This window comes from Trichosurus vulpecula, chromosome 8 (genome assembly GCF_011100635.1).
Source record: "Trichosurus vulpecula isolate mTriVul1 chromosome 8, mTriVul1.pri, whole genome shotgun sequence".
NCBI classification, from domain to species: domain Eukaryota; kingdom Metazoa; phylum Chordata; class Mammalia; order Diprotodontia; family Phalangeridae; genus Trichosurus; species Trichosurus vulpecula.
Window position 1 is genome coordinate 37234004 of NC_050580.1, and position 21987 is coordinate 37255990.

The following is a 21987-nucleotide window of genomic DNA, read 5'->3' on the forward strand; positions in this document are numbered from 1 at the left end:
CTATGATGAGTACTTGTAGAATGAATGGGTGATGGGCAAGGTAGGAAGGAAAGTATCTCAGGTGGACAAGATAAGATCTGGTGGTCATGCCTTGAGATGACCATTGTCTTTCTCCTCTGCACTGACCCCCAGTCCAGGGCCAGAGGAACAAATGCAGAACCATTCAATTATCATCTCACCTTGGGAAGAGTATGGAGATTAGAAGATTCATGTTCAAATTCCAGCTCTAGAACCAGCCTTGGGGTTGCCAGTCAACTATCTCCCTCTGTAAGCTTGAACCTTTCTATCTTAAAAATGGGCCTTCTAATGTCAGTATTTGATGGAGACCCTCAGGCCCCAGCTTCTTTAGCCTTGGGTGTGGGGAGGGGGAGGGGAAAGGGGAAAGGGAGGAAGGGGAGAAGACTACAGGACGGGTTTGTCACAACCATGATGGCACCATACAACATTGAGTCCTTTCTCAAATCCAAATTATCTATACTTTCAGCTGGGTGCAGAGCCTGGAAGCTGAAGGTCAGAGAACTGTCTGCTCTGTCTTCTTTGCATGGAATCACCAGTTGCTTGATTAGGTGATGTTGGACTGAATTGCCAGATGTGCACAGTCCAGAACAAGGGAGGCCACCCCCTTCGTCCTTCCTCCTCACCCCTAATACTCTGTCCCAATCAGATCCCATTTGGAGGGTCCCATCCTGGGCACCATATTTTAGGAAGGACATTGACAAGTTAGAGCATGCCCAGAGAAGCTCAGCCAGAATGGTGAGGGGTGGGAAATCATGCCTTAGGAGAATCAGGAATATTGACTTGAAGCAGAAAAGACTCAGGAAAAGAGGAGAGCGGTTCTCAAGGATTAGAAGGGCTATTACATGCAAGACTTCTTGGCCTCAGCTAGCAGAACTAGGAATGACGGAGGAAATGGGAAAGGGATTACAGGGAGGCCTGATACAAAAAATATTCCAGACAATTCGACTAGAGCAGAAATGAAGTGGGTTGTGTTGGCAAGCTGTAAACTCTGTGCTAGGAAGAGATGGGGCATCTTGTAGGAGCTTGCACAGAGGGGATTTATTCTATCATGGGAGATTAGATGAGAGGAGCTTAAGACATGTAATTCTCTTCCTTTTGGGGATCACAACCCAATTTTGCTTCTCTGGCCTCTAAGAGGAGCCCTTTATGGTGGGTTCCCAGGTTCTGACATGCCCGCATGGCATTTACCTAAGCCACTGCTTCACTGAAGGGATATGCCACAGAGAAGCAGGGGAGCTGAGAGCAGGGAGGTGGGGCCTTTCATCAACCCCTCTGGATTGGCATCTTTCATCTTCCTAATCTTTGAGATGGCCTGGAATTTGGTCTAGCTTCTCTCTCTCCTGGCTCTGCCTGGAGCGTCTCACCAAAATCTCATTTCAAGAAAACTGAGACTGCTGTGATGCTGGGAACATGGGCCTTGTCATTTCTACCAGAGCCCCTGTGACAAACAGTGACCTCGGAACTGCGATCACTCAAATTCACAAACAGATAATCAGTAGGAGGATTTTTTTTTAAAGAAAATGAATTAGCCAGTCAAATATGATTCCTAGTAGTTATAACACCATGAACCCATCTGGCATATACACTTTTATGCTTTTTTAAAATGTTTGTTACCGTTACAATAATAATAGTAAAAATGATGATGATGCTAATTATAGCTTTACACATATTATCTCGTTTGATTTTCACAACCACCATGGGAGGCAGCTACATCAACTGCACCCATTCTACAGATAAGAAAATGGATGCCCAGAGACGTTAAAAGGTTTGCTCAGGGTCACACAGCTAGTAAGTATCAGAGGCAGGATTCAAACCCAAGTTGTTCTGATGTCATGACTAGTTATCTAACCACCAGACCATGCTGCCAAGTTAAATACCACATGGAATAAAATCAGCCTTTTCTCCTCTGGTGCCTGGAAGGACAGAGGAGAGTCCAGGGCCTCAGAGGAGAAGTTCTAGCCAGTGCTCACCTCACTCCAGTGTCCGACTTCCCAGCTGGCTCCCCCAGGGACTTTAGTGGTAGCTAATGTTCCCTGGGCAGGCTCCTCGGTAGCAACTGGCTCCATCTCGGTCAGGATCTGGAATTTATTCTTGAGGTCTCCACCATCATGAACAACGTTCCTAGGTGATGTTTCCCCATCTGGACTTCCCAGCCACTTGTTTGCCCAGGGGTGGCTGGGGGGAGATGAGAAGCCTGGGTAGTGGGAGACCCTGATTTCATTAGACAAATTGTCTAAATCCAGGCTGGGGGTCAGTGCAGAGGAGAGTGAAGGGTCATCCCAAGGTATGACTACTGGACCAGCCAGGTCATTGGGATCAGAGGTCACTGGCATAACTGGGGTCTGGAAATCCCCCTGGGTCAAATCTTGGGCTGGGAGGTCCATACTCCTTGGCTCTGGGGCGCTAGACACGGCGGGAGGGGATAAAGAGGTGTCTAATGGAAAGAATCTGACTGGCTTAGTCTCAGAAGGGATGGGAGAAGAGGTAGCCCTCCAGGTCCCCTCAGTGGGGAGGAGCTCATTGTCTCTCAGTCTGTGGTCACTTGAGTTCTGTGACCTTTCAATAGGATCAGTGTCTTTGGAAATGATGATGACTTCTGTCCTTGGAGCCCTTGAGGGAACAGTAGAAAGGAATGGGTCCAGGCTAGTAGTCTGGGGAGATGGGAGACCCAGATTCAGCTCATGGGGAAAGTGAGGGGACACAGGGGTAGTTCTACTATCCCCAGTGGCTGCTATCTGCCCAGGGAACTTGCTGTCATGATCAGATGCCACATCCAATCCTTCCCAGAGCAACCTGTCAGGGTCTCTCTCAGAGGCCTTGGTGGGGACGTATATGTCACTGGTATCCTTGCCACCAAGAACCCCAGGCCTCTGAGGGTTGGTATCTTCTTCCTGGGTCTCTCTTTGGCTTTTGCTGATGTTGGTTTTCTCACTGTCCTTCTCTATAGCTGTCATCGAGGTTGAGGTGGGTAAAGAAGGGTATAGAGGGTAGGAAGTCGAGAATGCTGAGTCCTCTTTAGAGATATCCCCTGGGCCTTCTGGGGGTTTATCTAGGAAGAGATTAGAGTAGCTATTTGTAGAATTAGGCTGTGGGCCTGGGAAATCTTCTGGAAGTACCGTCTCGCCTTTCTGTCCCTGACTGGGACTGAAGGCTATCAAGGTGGGGGTGGGGGTGGATGGGAGAGGTTCAGTTGTGAAGCCCACAGACCGTTGGCCATCAGTCTTCATGACTTCCTCCTGAGCTGGGATGGGCTGGGTCGTGTGGCTCTCTGGACCGGCCTGGTCCTCACCCTCCGAGCTGGGTGGTGCAGCCAGGGGTGTTTCATCAGATGTGCCCCAACCCTCGGGTCCCTCATCAGTGCCCCCACCAATCTCCTCATGTGCCTTGTCCCGATCCTCAAAGGGGTTGTTGGAGAGATCCTCGTGAAAGTTGATAAAGTTGTAATCATAGTAAAAATCATCCACAAAGATGTTGCCTTTCTTGTCGCTGGGTGAGAAGTCATCCTCGGTGATGACATTGGAGTCCTGGGGGCCAGGGGCGCCTGGTGCCAGCGGCTCGAAGGGAGGAATGTGGTTGCTGGGTATAAACTCGATCTCGTTGTAGAGCTCCCTGCTTGAGGAACCGCTCCCTGACCACTCCGGGATGGGCTTCTCGGGTATCCAGGGACATGGCGGCAGGGAACAGGCTGTCTCTGAGATAGGCTTCTGGGTGGCATCACACGGGGCTCCCGTGTCATTGGTACAGAAGACAGGCCTGCTGTGTGTGCCCATCCCACAGCTCACAGAACACTAGGAGAAAGAACAGAATTCAGAAGTGGTGCTGGGTAAGACAGCCCTGTAGAGGCCACACCACCTTCTCTGCTGCCTCCATGCTAGTCACCCACATACCCAGCTAATTACAGCTCCATCTGCTTTTGCAGCTCAAACCAAGTACTCCCCAACACAAGATTCTGTGAGTTCCCTCTCCTCCAAGAAGCCTTCCCTGATTAGGTCTTCTCATTCAGATCTGCCCCTTCTCTGACCCCCTCAGGCAATGACTCATTTACAACTAGTCTGGCACCTGGTCACACACTCTCCTATATTCTTCTGTGTTTTCATGAGTAGTAAATATTGAAACAAGACCATGCAATAAATGCCAGAGGCATCACAAGCCCTTTCATCCCAAAAAGGAGGCACCCCCCAGCTCAAGGACAAGGTCAGAACAGGTCAGCTTCTGAAATGGAAGCTAGGACAAATCCACATGAGATTGGCCAACAGTAGTGATGTCTTCTCTGCCAAGGATTTCATAGGCTCAGGGCTGGAAGGGATCCCAGAGGCCTTTCAGCCCCACCCCCTTCTATTCTGCAGATGAGGAAACTAAGACCCACAAAGGGAAAATGACTTGCCCGAGGTCACCCAGGTAGTAAATCCCAGAGCTGGGATTTGAACCCAGGTCCACGGATTCCTGACCCAACTTTCTTGCTTAGCTTAAGAGATGGTTTCTAAGTGGGGCTGATGAATCATGGGATCTCAGAGAGAGAGGAGAAGTCTAAACCTTATCAGAACAGGAATCCCCTCTACAAAATCCCAGTGCAGGGAATACTGTGTATCCCAGGCTTTCTTGGGAAGACACCAAACCACAGTAAGGCCAATGGGAACCTGATCTCAGGGAGCCCATTAGGCAGACCCCGTCCGGTGTTTGGGAGCTGGGGCTAGGGACTGACAAGAGATGCTGGGAAGGGGAAGGCTGAGACTTCAGAATGCCCGACTCACCTCTGACCAGTTGCCCATTTCCCAGGAGGATGGGCAGGGGTTGTCTTCATTACAGGACATAGCGATCTCTGGCTTGGGCAAGGGATGGCAGTCGTCGGGGCGGAGGGCCCTCTGCTCATCTAGCCCGACGCTCTGGATGCAGAGGACAGTCCTCAGGGCTAGGCCTCCGGGCCCGCATGTTCGGCTGCAGCTCTGCCATTCTCCAGACCACCACCTGGAGACAAGAAGAGGCCCAGGGTGGGCAGGGAGAAGGGAGAGTCAAGCCCTCAAGTGGGACCAGCAGCCTGAAAACCCCGAGATCGGACGGATGTCCCCTCCCCTCGGGAGTGTTTCCCACCACCACTCTCTATGTGCTCACTTACTCTTCCTAATACCCCCCCGCCCCGGAAATCTGGGGCCAGGTGTTATTGTGTGATTTACCCAAGATGGTGCAGCAGATTAATGGCAGGGCCGGGACTTCACCATAAGTCTTCTCCCTGTCTCTCTGTCTCTCTCTCTCTGTCTCTCTCTCTCTCTCTCTCTCTCCCTCCTCTCCCTCTCTCTCTCTCTCTCTTCCTCCCCATCTTCTCCCCATCTCTCTCATTTTCTCTTCTCTCATTCTCTCTTTCCCCCATCTTCTCTCTCTCTCTCTCTCTCTCTCTCTCTCTCTCTCTCTCTCTCCCTCTCTCTCTCTCTCTCTCTCTCTCTCTCTCTCTCTGTCTCTGTCTCTCTCTTTCTTTCTCCCGCCTGAGCAGAGTAAACCAATGGTACAGGTTAAGTAGGAAGGTAAATCAGCACATTTCCCTCCTGTACTTGGTGCCAGTTAAACTGCTCTTCTCTCAGTCCCTGGTCTCTGGACTCTCCTATTTACACGCCTTTTCTGCATTTCATTCCCCATGCCAGAAATGGACCCACTCTAGCTCCATCTATGAAATTCTCTTTCCCTTCTCAGGGTTTCTCTGGGCTCCACCTGTTCCATGTGGCATTCCTCGATGCCCCCACCCCAGCTGCACGTGACCTCTCCCATGACCCTTTGCCCAGTGCCTCTTCTGGGGGCACATCTCCCTTTTTCTGCATCGCAGTTATTTGGACACACATCTTTCCCCCCATTTCATCTCTTCGTACTTCCTCTAGGGCTTAGACAAGTACCCTGAACAGATTAAGAGTATAATGCTTAACTGAACTGAAATTATATAAAGGTAGGGTGATACACACAGAAACCTAAGGAGGTATCATTAGACAGGACCTGATAGAATGGGCAGAGGCAGGGGAAAGACTCCTTCCCAGGGCTCAGAATCACAGGATTCAGAGTCGGAAGAAACAGCAGGGACCAAGTCCAACCCCCCATCACAGAGAGGACAAGTTACCATGGGCACTGCGGGGAGAGGGCAGGAGAAAGGCTGACGCAGGAGGGTGGGGTAGGGAGGCATCACCTGGCTGGGCAGGGCTCCTGGCTACAGTTCTTCTGTCTGTCATCCGGCCTGGTCAGGGCATCGCAATGCCGCTCCTCCACAAGGCCCGCTAGCTTCTCCACGCAGTGTACGGCCTGCCTCTGCACCCCTGAGTGAGGACACACTGTGTGTGTATGTATGTCGGGGCCAGAGAGAACAGCTAGCACGTCCTGTCTGAGGCTGCTTTGGCTCAACATCTTCCTGTGCCAGGGTCTCTCAAGGTCTTTCTCTATGCTGGTCCATTTCTTCTGCAAAGAGGCCTTTCCACATGCCCTTCTCACGTCCCAGCCACCCCCTCACCGCTAGTGCCTTCATTTTGAGATCAGCTCCCACCTACTCAATATAGATTTCCTATGAACAGTCATATTTGCAGGTAGTCTCCCCCGTTAGCTGGGAGCTCCTTGAGGGGTGGGTCTGCTTTTGACTTTCCTTGTATCCCTAGAACTTAGCACAATGCCGGGCACATAGGTTCTTTTCTTAAATTTAATATTTTATTTTTCCCAATTACACGTAAAACAATTTTAACATTTTTTTTCATATTTTGAGTTTCAAATTTTCTCCCTCCCTTCCCTTCCCCCCCATTGAGAAGGCAAGCAATTGACACAGACTATACATGTGGCATGTGGGTTCTTAATAAACTCTTGTTGACTAATTGCTTGGCTGCAATGGCCCTCTATTGACTCCAGTCCATCTTCACTCAGCTGCCAAAATGATCTTCCTAAAAGGAAGCTCTTGACCATGTTGCCATTCTACTCAAAGAACTCCGGTGTCTCCCTATCGCCTTCAGAATGAAATATGAGATCCTCTGTTTGTCCTAAACCTGTCCCCAACATTTCCAGTCTTCTTATACTTTCGCCTCTTCTCTGTGGTTATTTATCATTTATTAATAATTTTTGAATCCAGGTTTATGGGATCAGAGGTTACTTGCACCCAGAAGGTTGCCTGACCTCAGTAACTCTCTAGGAATGCTGAAGATGGCTACAAAGAATTTTGGGTTCCCCTGGGTCCTGAATCCACCCAAAGCATTCTTGTTTTGGGTCCACCCAAGTTTGTGTTTTGAATGGGATTCATGTGTGACTTGTGTGTGAATGTCTATATCAAAATCCTATATAATGTAAACCTTCCAGGACCACCCCTTCTTTCTGGCTCTCTCTCTCTCTACCTAACGACTAATCACTTTCTTTCTAAAACTACTTCAGTTTTGGGACTTCTTCTAAGAACAACCCCTCTGCCTCTCCCCTACATACTCCATGATACCTTGGCCTACTGGCTGTCCCATGAACAAGAGCCTCCATCTCTTGGCTCTGGGCATTTCCTCTGGCTGTCTTCCAGGCCTGGACTGCTCTCCCCCATCTGCCTCCTGGATTCTCTAACTTCCTTCAGGTCTCAGCTAAAATCCCACCTTCTATGAGAAGCCCTTCCCAAACCTCTTAATTTCAGTGCTTTCCCTCTATTGATCATCTCCCATTTAGTCGATCGATATCTTGTTTGTATACAGTTGTTTGCATGTTGTCTTCCCCATTAGACTGTGAGGTCCTAGAGACCAGAGACTGATTTTGCCTTTCTTTGTATTCCCAGCACTTAGCATAGTGCCTGGCATACAGTGGGCACTTAATCAATGCTTGCTGACTGGCTGACACAGAGCTAGCAGGCTACCACCACAGCCCTCTGGCCTTTTCTACAAGAATTGTTGTCTATCTATATCTCCCTCATACTGTTTCTTCTTAGGTAATTGCTTTTTTTGACCATATATATAGAACTTTACATTTATTCTGATCATATTTCATCTTATTATCAGACCACAGATCTGTCATGCTTTGATCTTTTAAAATAAAAAATCTGGACTCTACTAATCCCCAAACTCACCCTTTCACAGTCTTTCCAGATTGATCTCACCTGGTTAGGTGGATCTTTATGAAATTGCATTCTGTGAGCATCGTCTGTGAGGGGGTAACTGTCTTGGGAAGGGAGATAAGGAGAGGACACAGGATGTTTATTTCTCACTCACAGGTAATTTAAATCAGTTCTTGGCACTGGCCATGGAGAAGGAAATCCCAATTCAAGGTAAGAGAGTCTATGATGACATCATAATTCAGAGACAGTCTAAGGTTTATATATGTGAGAGTGATCAGAAACAATGAGGAAAGTTTGAAAATCCTAGATTTTATACCGAGCCCCTCCTGAGGGTCTTTCTGTATGCCAGCATTTTGGAGGAGAATCAGGCCTGGAAAAGACCCTAAGACAGGAGTTCTTAATCTGGGGTCGCTGAATTTTATATATAGACACAGAGATGAACATACAGATATATAGATGGTAGATGATACAGGGAGGCAGGACAGGCAGAGAGAGAGAGACAGACATGATAGATGCTATAAAGAGACAGATCCATAGATAATAGATGATAGAAGCAGAAAGACAGACAGATGATACAGGTAGGCAGACAAATACATATTTAGATATCTAGATGGTAGATAGATGATACAGACAGACAGATGGATACATACATACATACATACATAGAAAGATAGATGATATAGTTAGATAGAAAGATATAGAGAGATGATATAGACAGAGATGGAAGGAAAGAAAGGAAGGAAATTATTTCAATAGGCATGGTTTCCTCTGTAATCCTCTGTATTTTTATTGACCCCTGGGGGTTGGTTCATGGGCTTAACCAGATGGCCCAAAGGGTCCATGACCCAAATAAAGGTTAAGATACCCTGGACTAAAACCTATGATACTGTGCGTTGAGCCTGCTTCCTTGTCTTTTGTTCAAGCAGGCCGATCATGTTCTCTTCCTCACTCTTCTTCGAGGCTCCATTGGGTGAGACCCTGAAAATGACCCAGCTAGGTTCCCTCCCTGGCTACTGACTTCAGCACTCCGGTGCCCAAGGACTAGGCCTGTGGGGGGAACAAAGACTTCTTTGTATCCTGCTTGAGAGAATGGAATCTGAAACTTAATTCCTGAGCAGGGGCAGGGAGGGAGGGAACAGGAAGGTAAGGGAAGACCCTTGGTATGTGTCTCCCTCTGGCCAATGCAGAGTAGAGGTGAAGGGTGAGAAGTAAGGCTGGGAGCTTGAAGGGGCAGTGAGCAATCTAGGTGGGGCTTAGAGATGGTCTAGTCCAACAGCCTCATTTAACTGAAGCCCAGAAAAGTTAAGGGACCCACCCAAGGCCACACAGTTAACAATAATAATAGCTAATATTTTCATAGTACTTCTTATGATTAAGCATCCATTTTTTTGTTCCTCTCATACACTGAGGTAGAAAGAAATAGAGGTATAGAAATGTTGGGGGGCATGAAATAGAAACCCAATCCCACATTGGCCACATCCAAACAGGAACGACTCATTCTGCGTCTAACTAGAAGGAACTCTGACAAGGAAAAGTTCAGGGTCTTGGGTTCTGAAAACCAACTTCTCAAGCAGGAGATGGGGGAGGCAAGATTGGGAAGCCATTTGCCTGAAAAAGATCTGGGGGTTTTGGTGGACTGCAAGGTCAGTATGAATCAGCAGTGTGATGGGTGAGCCAAAAAAGGCCCTTTGATCTTGGGCTGCATCGAGAGGCGCAGCTCTCAGGGGTGAGGAGGTGAGAGCCCTCTGTCCTCCACCCCCGTCAGGAGTATCGCATTCATTTCTGGCACCACAGATGAAGGACAGTGAGTGTAAGCTGGAGAGCATCTAGAGGAGAGAAACCAGAATGGGGAAGGGTCACCTCACACCTGAAGGAACTGGGGATGCTTATCCCGGAGGAGAGAAGACTCAGGGGGCGCCTGCGAGGAGGGGTAGCGGAGAGAGTGACTGACTCGGGATGGGGAAGACCCGAGTTCAAATCTGCCTCAGATACTTGCTAGCTGTGTGAACCTGGGTAAGTTATTGAACCTCTTCGTGCCTCAGCTTCCCCATCTATAAAATGGTGATAAAAATAGCACCTTCCTCCCTGTGAGGATTACATGAGATGACTATAAAGAGCTTAGCGCAGAGCCTGGCACACAGTAGGTGCTTAATAAAGCCTTCCTTCTTTGTGCCTCAGTTTCCCCATCTGTAAGATGGGGATAATAACAACAACCACCTCCCAGGGTAGTTGTGGAGATCAAAGGAGGTCACACATATACAGTGCTTTGCAAACCTTAGAGGGATATAGCAATGCTGGCTGTAGTCTTCAGTATTTGAAAGGCTGTCCTATGCACAGCCTCAGAGAGTAGAACCCAAAGGGCGCGAGGTCTGAAGGGGCAGATTCCCGAAAAGACTCCAAACCAGAGGAGCTGCCTCTGGAAGCGAAGAGTCCTCGTTATGAGAGGTCTTCAAGTACGGGCCAGACAACCATCGTCAGAGACGGCTTGTTCAGGCAGGACCGGAGGGCTCTAAGGTCCATCCCCACTCCCCCAGTCCTGCCATTCTTGGATAACAACCAGCTGTGTCCCAGAAAGGCCGGGGAACTCGATAATAGCTAATCATTTGGCTGTTGCTCAGTGGTTTTTCAGCTGTATTCCACTTTTCATAACCCCATTTGGGATTTTCTTCGCCATTTCTTTCTCCCGATCATTTTACAGATGAGGAAACTGAGGCAGACAGGGTTAAGTGACTTGCCCAGGGTCACACAGCTAATAAGATTCTGAGGCTGGATTTGAACTCGGGCGCTCAATTAGTGCTTGCTAATTCACTGATCTATTTCAATTACATTCAAAATGTGACAGTGCTTTCAAAGTCTACAGAACATTCTAAGACTGACTGACTGACTGACTGAATGAATGAATGATGAATGAATGAATTTGAAAACATTCACTGGGTGCCTACTAGGAGGTGCTTGGACAAAGGGCTGTGTGAGTGGATTCTGCTTGCATCTATCATACCTTTGGCTCCCACAGGTGGAGAGCCTGTCTCCATGTCAGACTCAGCGTTCCCCTTGTCTACAGTCTTTGCCTTCTCGGTTGCTTACATCAAGCTGAAATCCACCCCACACCCACTACTCATACCTAGACCTACTCTCTAGGGTAACAAAGAATAAACTCCCCATGAGAGTTCTTTAAATACTTGACCCAGCTTTCACATCCTCCTTGAGTCTCCGCTGTGATCTCCAATTCCCTCCTTGTCCTGGTCCTCCAGCTGCCCTTCTTAATAGCCCACAAAGGACCTTCTGTCATGTTGGCTTGATGTGACTGGGGGATGGGGCTGGTTTCTGCTGAGACCTCAGAGGGGCAGCCTTCCTTACCCCTCGGAGCTGCTGTTTCCATCCTGGCCCAGTCTCAGGAACACTTCATCCAGAAGCCTCAGAGAGCCTAGCCCCTTCACTGGACCCTTCCTGTGCCCCCGGTTTCTTCCTGGTGCTGACCTCACCTCCAACACCTTCCTCCCTGGGTAACCCTTACCCAGAACCATTGGGTCGCTGAACACAATGGCTCGCATTCGCTGCTCTACTGGCCTTGCCCATAAGACTATTTAAATAGGAAGCATCTGCTTAAAGACTCAAAAGTCCCATTAGGGCCTGGTTTCTATAATTGGCCTGTTGTTCTTCTTTACCTAGGGAAACACTCAGGATGATCAACACCATTTCCTTTCCAGTATAAACATCTGACACATTTCTATAGCTTCAACAGGGTGGTGGAGGGCTTGGGTTCAAATTCCAGCTCTTTGACTTCCTACCTGTGTGACCTTGGCAAGTCCTGTCCGATCCTCTGAGTCTGTTTCCCTCTCTTAAAATGAAGATGTTGTACCAGATGGACTCTATGGACTCCTACCCAAGCACTCAGAGGTAAACATGTCCACTCACTCCCCACATACTAATTACCCTTATGGCTTATGCCATCTCCCCAGCTGGATACCCATGGCTGAACAGATGCAGCTGAAAGATTTCTTCATTTCATTCTGACTCAGTTTTGGACAGTTTGTAAACATTTTTCAGACTCTCTACTAGGCCTGGGCAGGAAGTCCTGAGAGGTTCCTGAGAATCAGCTAAGATGACACATTTCCAGGTCCAGGCACCTCCCAGCTGACTCAATGTAATCCCATTCATGGGAAAGGAACCATAGACTATCAAAGCCAACATTGAAAGAAATCTAGAATATGGGACATTAGAACATAAATCGTGGCATGTTGGAGCTCTGAGGGTCTTTCTTGACCCTTCCCTACTCTTAACCCTTCTACCCAACCTAAGCCTTATCAACCCAAGCTCCCCAGCCTCTCTCCCAGCCCATTGGTCTCCTTCTCTCTCATACAGCCTCTGCCTTCATTCAGACTTTCATCTGGACTATTAGAACAGCCTCCAATATTCCTAAACACAGATCTACTCAAAAACTTTCAATGGCTCCCTACTGCCTCAGGGCTAAAACACAAAATCCTTAGCCCAGCATCTAAAACCCTTCACCGTTTGGATCCCACTGAAATTTCTGGTCTTATTTCATAGAACTTCCCTTCACGTAGTATCCTCAGTTGAACTGGCCTGCTAGTTGCTTCCCCTGCCTGATATTCCATTTCCTACCTACGAGCTTTTGCCAGAATGCTTCTTTCCTATATCTGAAATGTGCTTCCTCCTCACCTCCACCATCTATAATCCTTGGCTTTCTTTAATGTACAGCTCTGGTATAGCCTCCATCCACCCACCCACTCACCCACCCACCTGTCCATCTGTCTGCCCACTCATCCATCCGTCTGTCCGCCCACCCATCCATCCAACAACCATCCGTCCATCCATCCGTCCATCCAGCCATCCATCCATACGTCCGTCTATCCATCCATCCATCCATCCATCCATCCATCCATCCATCCAAGGCCTCCCTAGTTAGGAGCACTCTCTCCTCTTGAAATGACTTCTTATTACCTTTGGACTTATTTATGAACAGGTAGGATCCCCCAACTGAAAGTAAGCTCCTTGTGGAGGGCAATGCTATGTTTTTGACTTGGCATCTTCTGTGCCTAGCACAGTGCTGGGCACATATTAGGTGCTTAATATATGCTTATTGATTGAGTTAAAGAAGAGTCAACCGAGGAATGCAAACTATAAAGGATTTGGATCTCGGGGATAAGACAGAGATCCCCAGCACCCAGGATGATCAGGAAAGGCTTCAGGGGCTTGAGCTGAGTGTTGCATGATGGGAAGGATCCAGAGGGGAGGGGAAGCCAGCTTTACAGAATCCCAGAATCCCGGGGGTTATCAGGGACGTCAGAGGCCATTCGGTTAAACGGGTGCCTGAACAAGAATCCGCACTTCAATATGTCTAGCAAGGGGTCATCCAGCCTTGGGTTGGAAAACTCCAACGACAAACAGTCCACTACCCCCTGGAGTGACTCACTGTGCCTTTGCAGAGTTCTAATTGGGAAGCGCTCCCAGGGAACGAGAACGACATGGCGGATTCTAAGGATGATGCATCCAGCTAGAATGGAATGGCAATGGTAATGACCATTTACGCAGCACCTACTGTGTGCCAGGCACGGCGCAAAGCACTTCTCGTCTCATTTGGTCCCTATAAGGTAGGCGCTATTATTGTCCCCATTTTACAGATGAGGAAACTGAGGCAGACAGCGGCTAAGTGACTTGCCCAGGGCCACACAGCTAGTAAGTATCTGAAGCTTGATTTGAACTCAGGTCTTCCTGGCTCCAAGCCCGGTACTCTATTCACTGCACCACCTAACTGCTGCCCGTGAATGGTGTGCTCGAGCCGGATTACGGTGAGCCTTGAATGCTAGACTAAGGAAGCTAGACTGCTTAACCGGGTCTTGAAAAGGAATAGGCTCGGCCTTCACCCACAGTGCTTTGCACATAATAGGTGCACAAGAAACATTTGTTGAGTGAGGACTAAGCTCTGAAGAAGAAACATTTGTTGAGTGAGGACTAAGCTTGCCTCTGAAGAAGAGATGAGGACATGCACCCTACGGACAAGGGACCTGGCAAGTACCATCAGGCTGGATTGATGAGTTGTTGGTTTTAATGAACTGCTTCCCCAGCCCTTCTTTTATTCACTCGTTCATTCACTCATTCATTCATTTGTTCATTCATTTATTACAAGGAATGGTTCTCTGGGCAGGGGAGAAGAAACTGAAGGTGATATAAAGACAGGTTGCCTGGTCTGATGGATAGAGAGCAGGACCTGGAGGCAGGAAGACCTGAATTCAGTTTCTGCCTCAGGCACTGACTAGCTATGTAACCCCAGGCAAGTCACTGGACCCAACTGCCTCAGTTTTCTCACCTGTAAAATGGGGATAATAAGAGCATCTACCACCCAAGGTCTCTTTGAGGCTCAAATGAGATAACATATGTAAAATCCTCTGTAAACCTTAAAGCGCTCAATAGATACCATCATCATTATGCAGAAGTAAAAGATAACAATAAAGTTTTTAAAATAAAAAAAAGACTCTCCCCCTCCAATACATAAGCATTTATTGAACTGATTGAAGGTTATGACCCTCGATTAAACAAGGCAGGAGCTTTGAATCAAATCCTAATAGTGGGAATGAGCTGATGGGCGCCAGGAGCCAGCCATCCTGTCCCTCACCACAAGGGCAAGGGCAAGGGCACCCATCTGTGAGGCAGCTAGTTAGGGGTACAGCCGGAGGGAGTCTGTGGCCAGGGCCCAGAGACCATACAGAGACCCCCCTCACCACCTTGGCTTTATCAACACAAGGAAACGAGCACCCCTAACAATAATCAGAGATAGAAGAGGATTCATGCTTGCATTTCTAAGGTAGGCATTAGGCTGAGTCAGGAGACTCCAAACCCCACTGGGTCTATTTCTGGCGCCCTTATGATAATAAGCGCTGCCTGTGTACCCAATGCATATGCAAATCTGTTTCTGCTTTTAGAATGAAAATAAGCTGCCTAGACAGCTCTGACCAAACTCTCCAGAAGGGGAGCTCTCAGTGGGTGAGGAACAGAACTTTGTCCTAATCTGGACGTGGCCTAGAGGATGCTCACATTTATGTAAAGCTTTTCTTGTCATCATTTGCTTCTGATGACAACCCTGAGGCAGGTACTAAGAGTGTACTTCTGTTGTTCGGTCTGACTTTTCATGACCCCCTTTGAGGAAGATTCTGGACTGGTTTGCTATTTCCTTCTCCAGCTCATTTTACAGATGAGGAAACTGAGGCAAACAGGGTGAAGTGACTTGCCCAGGGTCACCCAGCCAGCTAGTAAATGTCTGAGGTCAGATTTGATCTCAGGAAGCTGAGTCTTCCTGACTCCAGGCCCAGTATTCTATCCACTCCACTACCTAGCTGCCCACAATGGTACTCGTCGTAATAATAGCTAACATTTCTATACAGCGCCATGCACATATTATCTCATTTGATAATAATTCTGAGAGGTAAGGGCACTTATTATTATCCTCATTTTGCAGATGAAAAAACTGAGTTAAACAGAGGTTAAGTGACTTGCCCAGGGTCATATAGCTATTAAGGTTGGATTTGAACTCAGGTCTTCCTGATTACAACTCCAGGACTTTACCTACTGTACAACTTAGCAGTCCACAATAGGTATTCTCTTTTTTAAAATTAATTAATTTATTTTTAGTTTTCAACATTCACTTCCACAAGATTTTGGGTTCCAAATTTTCTACCCATCTTCTACTGCAGGTATTACAGGTATTATTCCTAGTTTTTAGTTCAATGACTTGCCCAAAGTCACACAACTGGTGTCAGAGGCAGGATTCAGGCTCCAGGTCCAGGGATATTTCTCCTACCTATGGTCCCATCCATTCCTTCATTCCATAAGCATTTATTAAGCACCTACTACATTCCAGACACTCTGCTAGGCACAGAAGTTACAAAGACCCTGCCCTCAAAGTGTTTATATACTATTATGTGGAAGCAAAGTAGGACAAAGACCTAGAGCTGGAAGGAAATTCAAAGTTCACCTAATCCAATCTCCTCATTTTAGAGCTGAGGAAACTGAGGCACAGCAAAGTAAAGAGATCTGTCTAAGCTCACAGAATCAGTCATTCAACAAACATTTACTAGGTGCCAGACACATAGCATTTCCATGCCAACGACCCATCCCACTCTGCTGACGACAATGAGATCCGGCACAGAATTTCCTTATGTTGGTTCCTCTACCTTCGGAAGAAAGAGATGGTCAGGAAGACAAGTCCTGAAATGATGAATTGTTTTGCTTTGGGCAGAGAGAGAGAACTCAAGCACATGTCCAGATAATTGAAGCACCCCCCAACATATCTATATCACATCTCTGTTCTGGGCTTGTGACTTGTTTCCCAAACTTCTCACCTATTTCCTCTTTCTGTCCAGGCAGTCTGTGGTCTGTTCTGACAACAATATCACTTCTTGGTTTTGCCTCTGCTGATAATCATTCAAATGGTTTCTGCTTTACATTTCTCTGCTGCTGGACTTTCTCACATGAGTATTTCTTAATATGTAATGGCACTCCACCACTTATACCAAATGCTCTCTGTGCACCTAGTGAATATGTACATCTGTTTCCACTTTTAGAATGAAAATAAACTGCTAGACAGGTGTGAACAACCTCTCCAGATTTGGGTGGAATAAGTCATACCCTTTCAGAGACATACTTCACAGGTATATGGGACTGGTGTCATCCCACCAAGTCTCAGTGGTAAAGATGAGGTCACATTTGCTTCCCCTTGTGTTAGGACTTCTCAGTTCACCTCACTTGTCACCTAGACTTTGCACATTTGTGTACATGTCTTTGAGTACAGGGGTTCTATTGCTGGTCCTCGTTGGATTTTGTTGCCCACTAATTTATGAATATTGGGCAGCTAGGTGGTGCCACAGTGCATAGAGTGCTGGGTCTGGAGTCAGGAAGACCTGAATTCAAATCTGACCTCAGACTTGTATTATCTTTGTGACCCTGAGCAAGTCATGTCACCTTGTTTGCCTCAGTTTCCTCATTTGTAAAAATGAGCAGGAGAAGGAAATGGCAAACCAGTCCAATATCTTTGCCAAGAAAACCCCATTTGAGGTAACTGAGGCACAGAAAGTTAGAAGACTTGGCTCAGATTGCACAGGTGGCAGGCAGCAGGAGCAGGATTGAAACTTGGGTCCTTTGGGTCCTTTGACTCCCAGCGCCAGGGCTCCTTCACATACTATACAGAATCCTTCCCATCTTTCTCCCCCACCCCCCACCCCCCCCCCGCAATGTAAGCTGCCCCAGGATAAGGCTGGTTTCTCTGTTGTTTTTGTATATCTAACACAATGCCTGGTATACAGAAGGGGCATCATAAGTGCATGTTGAACCAAACTGTATGATCCCATTTCTTTGATGCTTTATGGTTTACAAAGCACTTTCCTCCTGAGAGCTCAGTGAGGTGGGCAGTACAAGTATTGTTCCTGAGAGACCTCTTCATCATTATCCATCTTTTTAGAGCACTGTCTTATCCTGTGGCAACTAAACCTCCATGCCTGCTTCTTCCATCATTTGGTGCCAAGTTCCTCAACAGTAAAGGCCAAATGTGCTCACACACACGCTCTCTGTCTCTGTCTCTCTCTGTCTCTGTCTTTCTTTCTCTTTCCCTACCTCTGTCTCGGTCTGTGTTTCTGTCTCTGTCTCTCTCTTTCTCTCTCTCCCCTCTACTTCATCTCTCCCTCTCCCCCTTTCTCTCTGTCTCTCTCTGTCTCAGAAGTCTCTCTGTCTCTCTCTCTGTTTCTCTCTCTCTGTCTCTCTGTCTTTCTCTTTCCCTCTGTCTCTGTCTTTCTGTCTTTCTTTCTCTTTCCCTATCTCTGTCTCTCTCTTCTCTGTATTTCTTTCTCTTTCCCTCCCCCCACCCTCTTTCTCTGTCTCTTGCTCTCTCCCTTTCCCCTCTCCTGTCTCTGTCTGTCTCTGTCTCTCTCTCTCTCCCTCCATCTCTCTGCCTCTGTCTCTTTCTCCCTTCCCCCCATCTCTATCTCTCTGTCTCTCGTTCTCTTCCTCCCCCACTCTCTCTGTTTCTCTATTGCTTTCTCTCTCACTCTTCCCCTCTCTCTGTCTCTCTTTCTCCCCCCAACCCTTTTCTCTCTTTACCCACTATGCCTCTTCCATAGTCCCAATTATCCGGAGTGAATGTGGATATGGGGAATCCCCTAAAACACCACACATGGCAGGACAGGTGGAGAGGTCTCCCTGTGTTCCCTGTGCTTGGCACCATGACTGGCATAGAGAGGCTTCATAAATCCTTGTTACAGGCCTGTGCCCCAAAGCGGAGTCAGGCCAAAGCTCTGCCATGGCCACAAGACCTCGAGTGGCCCCAGGCTGGCTGCTTCTCAGGCCAAAGCTCCCGCCAGGCATCCGCAACCTTTCACATGTCAACAACACTTAGCCCCACACATGTGGCCCCACCCTGCATTGGCCTCTTGCTGGGGAGTGAGAAGTTGGAATGAGATAGAACCGAGGCTAGTTGGGCTGCTGAGATGTGATATGGGGCACCTGGGGACCAAGGGGCCATGACAAGAAGCAGCAGACTGGGAGAGAGAGGGCAGGGCACAAAGTCAGGGAAGGGGGGTAGAACGGGCAAGGAAGGAGGGGAGGGCCAATCTGGCCTGGATGCAGAGGAGGGAGCACCTTTATATTGGGAGCTAGAGAAAGGCTTCTTAAGCCTTGCTTACACGGCCAATTAATCCTGGAGGGTGCTGTGAGGACCCAGGGTCATGGATTAAGAGCCTGGGAGAAAAAGAGAGCTGGGGACCAAAGGAGAAGGACACAGAGAAAAGGAGGGGGACAAGGAGTCATTTTAAAGGGAGAGGTTCCAAGAAATTAGGCCCCTTGGTCATCCAAGTTTCATAGATGGGAAAATTTGCTACCAACCAACAGCAGTCCAGAAACACTGAGATGGGCAACATCAGCTGCTCTCAAACTTTCTCAACCAACAAGCATTTATTAAGCACCTACTATGTGCCTGGCACTGTGTTAGGTGCCGGGGATACAAAGACGCAAATGAAAGTCTCTGGTCTAAGGAGCTTACATTCTCTAGGGGAGCTTTCCATGGTCCACTTCAGCCATCACAGAGCCATGACATTGAAGCTGAAGGACCTTAGAAATCTAGTCTGTACCCTACATTTTATAAATGAAGAAATGAATGCCAATAGATTCAGTGACTTGTTCAAGGTCACAGGGCAGTTACTGGGAAAGTTGGAGCTTGAAATAACCAATGAACAATTATGAAGTGCCTACTATGTGCCTGGTACTGTGCTAGGCATTGGGATACAAATACAAAAACGGAACAATCCATATTCTCAAGGAGAGAATGCATTCAGATCATAATATCTAGACCCAAAGAGCTGTGAGAAGTCATCTGGGCCAACTCTGCCATTCATAGATGAAGACACTAAGGTCCAGGAAAGAGTGATTTGGCCAAGGTCACACAGGTAGTAAACTGAGGAGCTGAGATTTGAGCCAATGAACCAACAAGCATTTATAAAGAACTTACTATACACGATTACAGACACATGGAATCTGTAAGGACTAACTTTGATAGACTTAGCTTCTCTCATCAACGCAAGGTTCTAAGACAGCTCCAAAAGACTCATGATGGCGAATGCTATCCACATCCAGAGGAAGAATTACGGAGTCTGAATGCAGATTGAGGCACAGTATTTGCCCTCTTTTTTTTTTTCTTTTTCCTTCTTTTTTTGGCTTTGTTTCTTATTTCTCACGATTCATTCCATTGGTTATAATTCTTCTTTACAACTTGACCATCGTGTAAATAAGTTTAATGCGAAGGTATATGTAGAACCTATATCAGATTACATGCTGTCTTGGAGAAGTCTCCCTGTGTTCCCTGTGCTTGGCACCATGACTGGCATAGAGAGGCTTCATAAATCCTTGTTACAGGCCTGTGCCCCAAAGCGGAGTCAGGCCAAAGCCTGGGGGAGGAGAGGGAGGAAAAGAAAATTCGGAACCCAAAAAATTGTGGAACTGAGTGTGGTGGACTAAAATTTAAAAAAAAATTAAAGAAAGGACTTACTGTGTGCCTGTGTCTATGGACTAGATGAGACATTAAAATAATGATGATAATAAAACCGTAAAAATAGTTAGCATTTATATAGTGCTTTAAGGATTGCAAAGAACTTGACATACATAACTCTCTGGATCATCACAACAGCCCTGGAGGTAGGTGCTATTCTTATCCCCATTTTATGGAAGAGGAAACTGAGGCAAGAGAGTTTACACAGGGTCCCACAGCTAGTGTCTGTCTGGGGCAGAATATGAATCCAATAGCCAGCTACTCCCAGCTGCCCACGCAGACAGAAATGAAAGTCTGTACTCTTGTAGGGCTTACACTTTACAGGGAAGGCATGATTCTCCTCTTTAAACCTAGGAGACTTTCCAGGAGCCATGTTGTCCCTTGACAATATTCTCTGAAATGGGTGGCAGTGAAGGCAGATGTTGGCTTTCTTGGGAAACTGGCCCAACCAGCTCAAGGTTCTGAGACTCTAGCTGAGGAGATGAACCAACACAGTAGTTCCAGGGAAGGCAGCCATCCACACTCTCCTCTCCTTGCCTGAGCTTGGCCCAGAGTCCTCAGGGAAGTAGCGGAGGGTTCCTGGTCGGGAGACTCCCCTGACAGCCCATCACAGGCATGCTTCTGCCAGCTGCTCAGATGCTGGCTTAGGGGCTGAGCTTGAGAGGCAGGACACACACACACACACACACACACACACACACACACACACACCCCAACCTTCAAACATAGTATCTGCACAGCTGGTTGACACATGCCTAGGGAACACAGCTGTTTATCCTTCTCCATCCAGAAGAATTTATCCCTCTCCTTCCTTGTCTCTTGATCCTCAGGGACTCCTGTGAAGGTCAGTCTTGCTCAACATTTTTGTAAATTATCTAGAAGGGTGAGAACTCATCCCCAAAATGCCTTCACTGAGAGTTAAGGAGAAGCAGAAGATGGAGGTTTGAGTCCTAACTCTGTGTGACCTGGGGCAAGCTAAATTTACCTCTGGGGGATCTTGGTGTCTTTGTGCATAAAATAAGAGGGGTGTTGGGACCCTCAGGCTCTCACCTGTCCAGTTCTCACGTCCTATGGAATATGCCCACAGGTGCAAGCTGACCCCTCTGCCCTTGGTAATTAGCCCCTTACCTGTGCCACAGGTCACAGTACATTTGGTCCAGGCTCCGTATCGCCAGGAGAACTCAGGAGGCTGGATCTCATTCTCACTGTCTGCCTCCCTCCGGATGGTGTACTGGTAACGTACTCCAGGATTGCTCTCTTGGAACAGCAGCTGAAAGGAGAAACCAAGGCGGTGGTCAGCATGTCTAACTGCTGGTGCCCCATGGTCGTGGTGGCAGGGAGGATGTTTACATATGGGGTCAGCCACGGGGCCTGAAGCCATCCTCCAACAGGACCCAGTGCCCTGGCTCCAGAATGTTTGCCGATGGCTCTAACCACAGGCTGTGAGCAGAGCCTGCTTGTCTGGGTCCAGCAGCCTGGACACCTCATTAATAAGTTGGGGGCTTCCTCTTCCTTCCCCCTGTCACCACCAGGGTCCTGACCTCATCAGCTCACTCCTAGATCACTGCCAGCTGGCATCCCCTGTGTCACTGCCTGTTACTCTGGGCTCATGGGCTCAGGATAAGGGGGTTTCCCTCACAAGAGAAGCAGTATAGTGAACAGGGTGTCAGACTTGGAGAAAGGGGACTTAGGTTTGAATTCTACCTCAGACACTTACTAGCTGTGTGGCTGTGGGCAATTCACTAAACTCTGTTTGCCTCTGTTTCCTCAACTGTAAAACAGGGATAATAATACATACATTGCCCATTTCACAGGGTTATTGTGAGACTCAGACAAGATAATGTCTCCAAAGCATCTTGTAAACCTTAAAGGGCTCTACAGATACCAG

The 21987-nt window shown here is 47.7% G+C and overlaps 1 protein-coding gene across 1 annotated transcript in view; it reads right to left on the reverse strand.

The window, feature by feature from the left end:
- The window catches only part of ADAMTS7 (ADAM metallopeptidase with thrombospondin type 1 motif 7), a 112200-nt gene that overhangs the window by 24518 nt on the left and 65695 nt on the right, over positions 1-21987 (reverse strand). Inside the window, exons 9-12 of the mRNA XM_036735885.1 lie at positions 21228-21369; positions 6182-6308; positions 4770-4983; positions 1989-3806 (exon numbers count right to left, since the gene is read on the reverse strand). Coding sequence (XP_036591780.1) covers positions 1989-3806; positions 4770-4983; positions 6182-6308; positions 21228-21369 — 2301 coding nt within the window. The remainder of the gene's footprint in view (positions 1-1988; positions 3807-4769; positions 4984-6181; positions 6309-21227; positions 21370-21987) is intronic.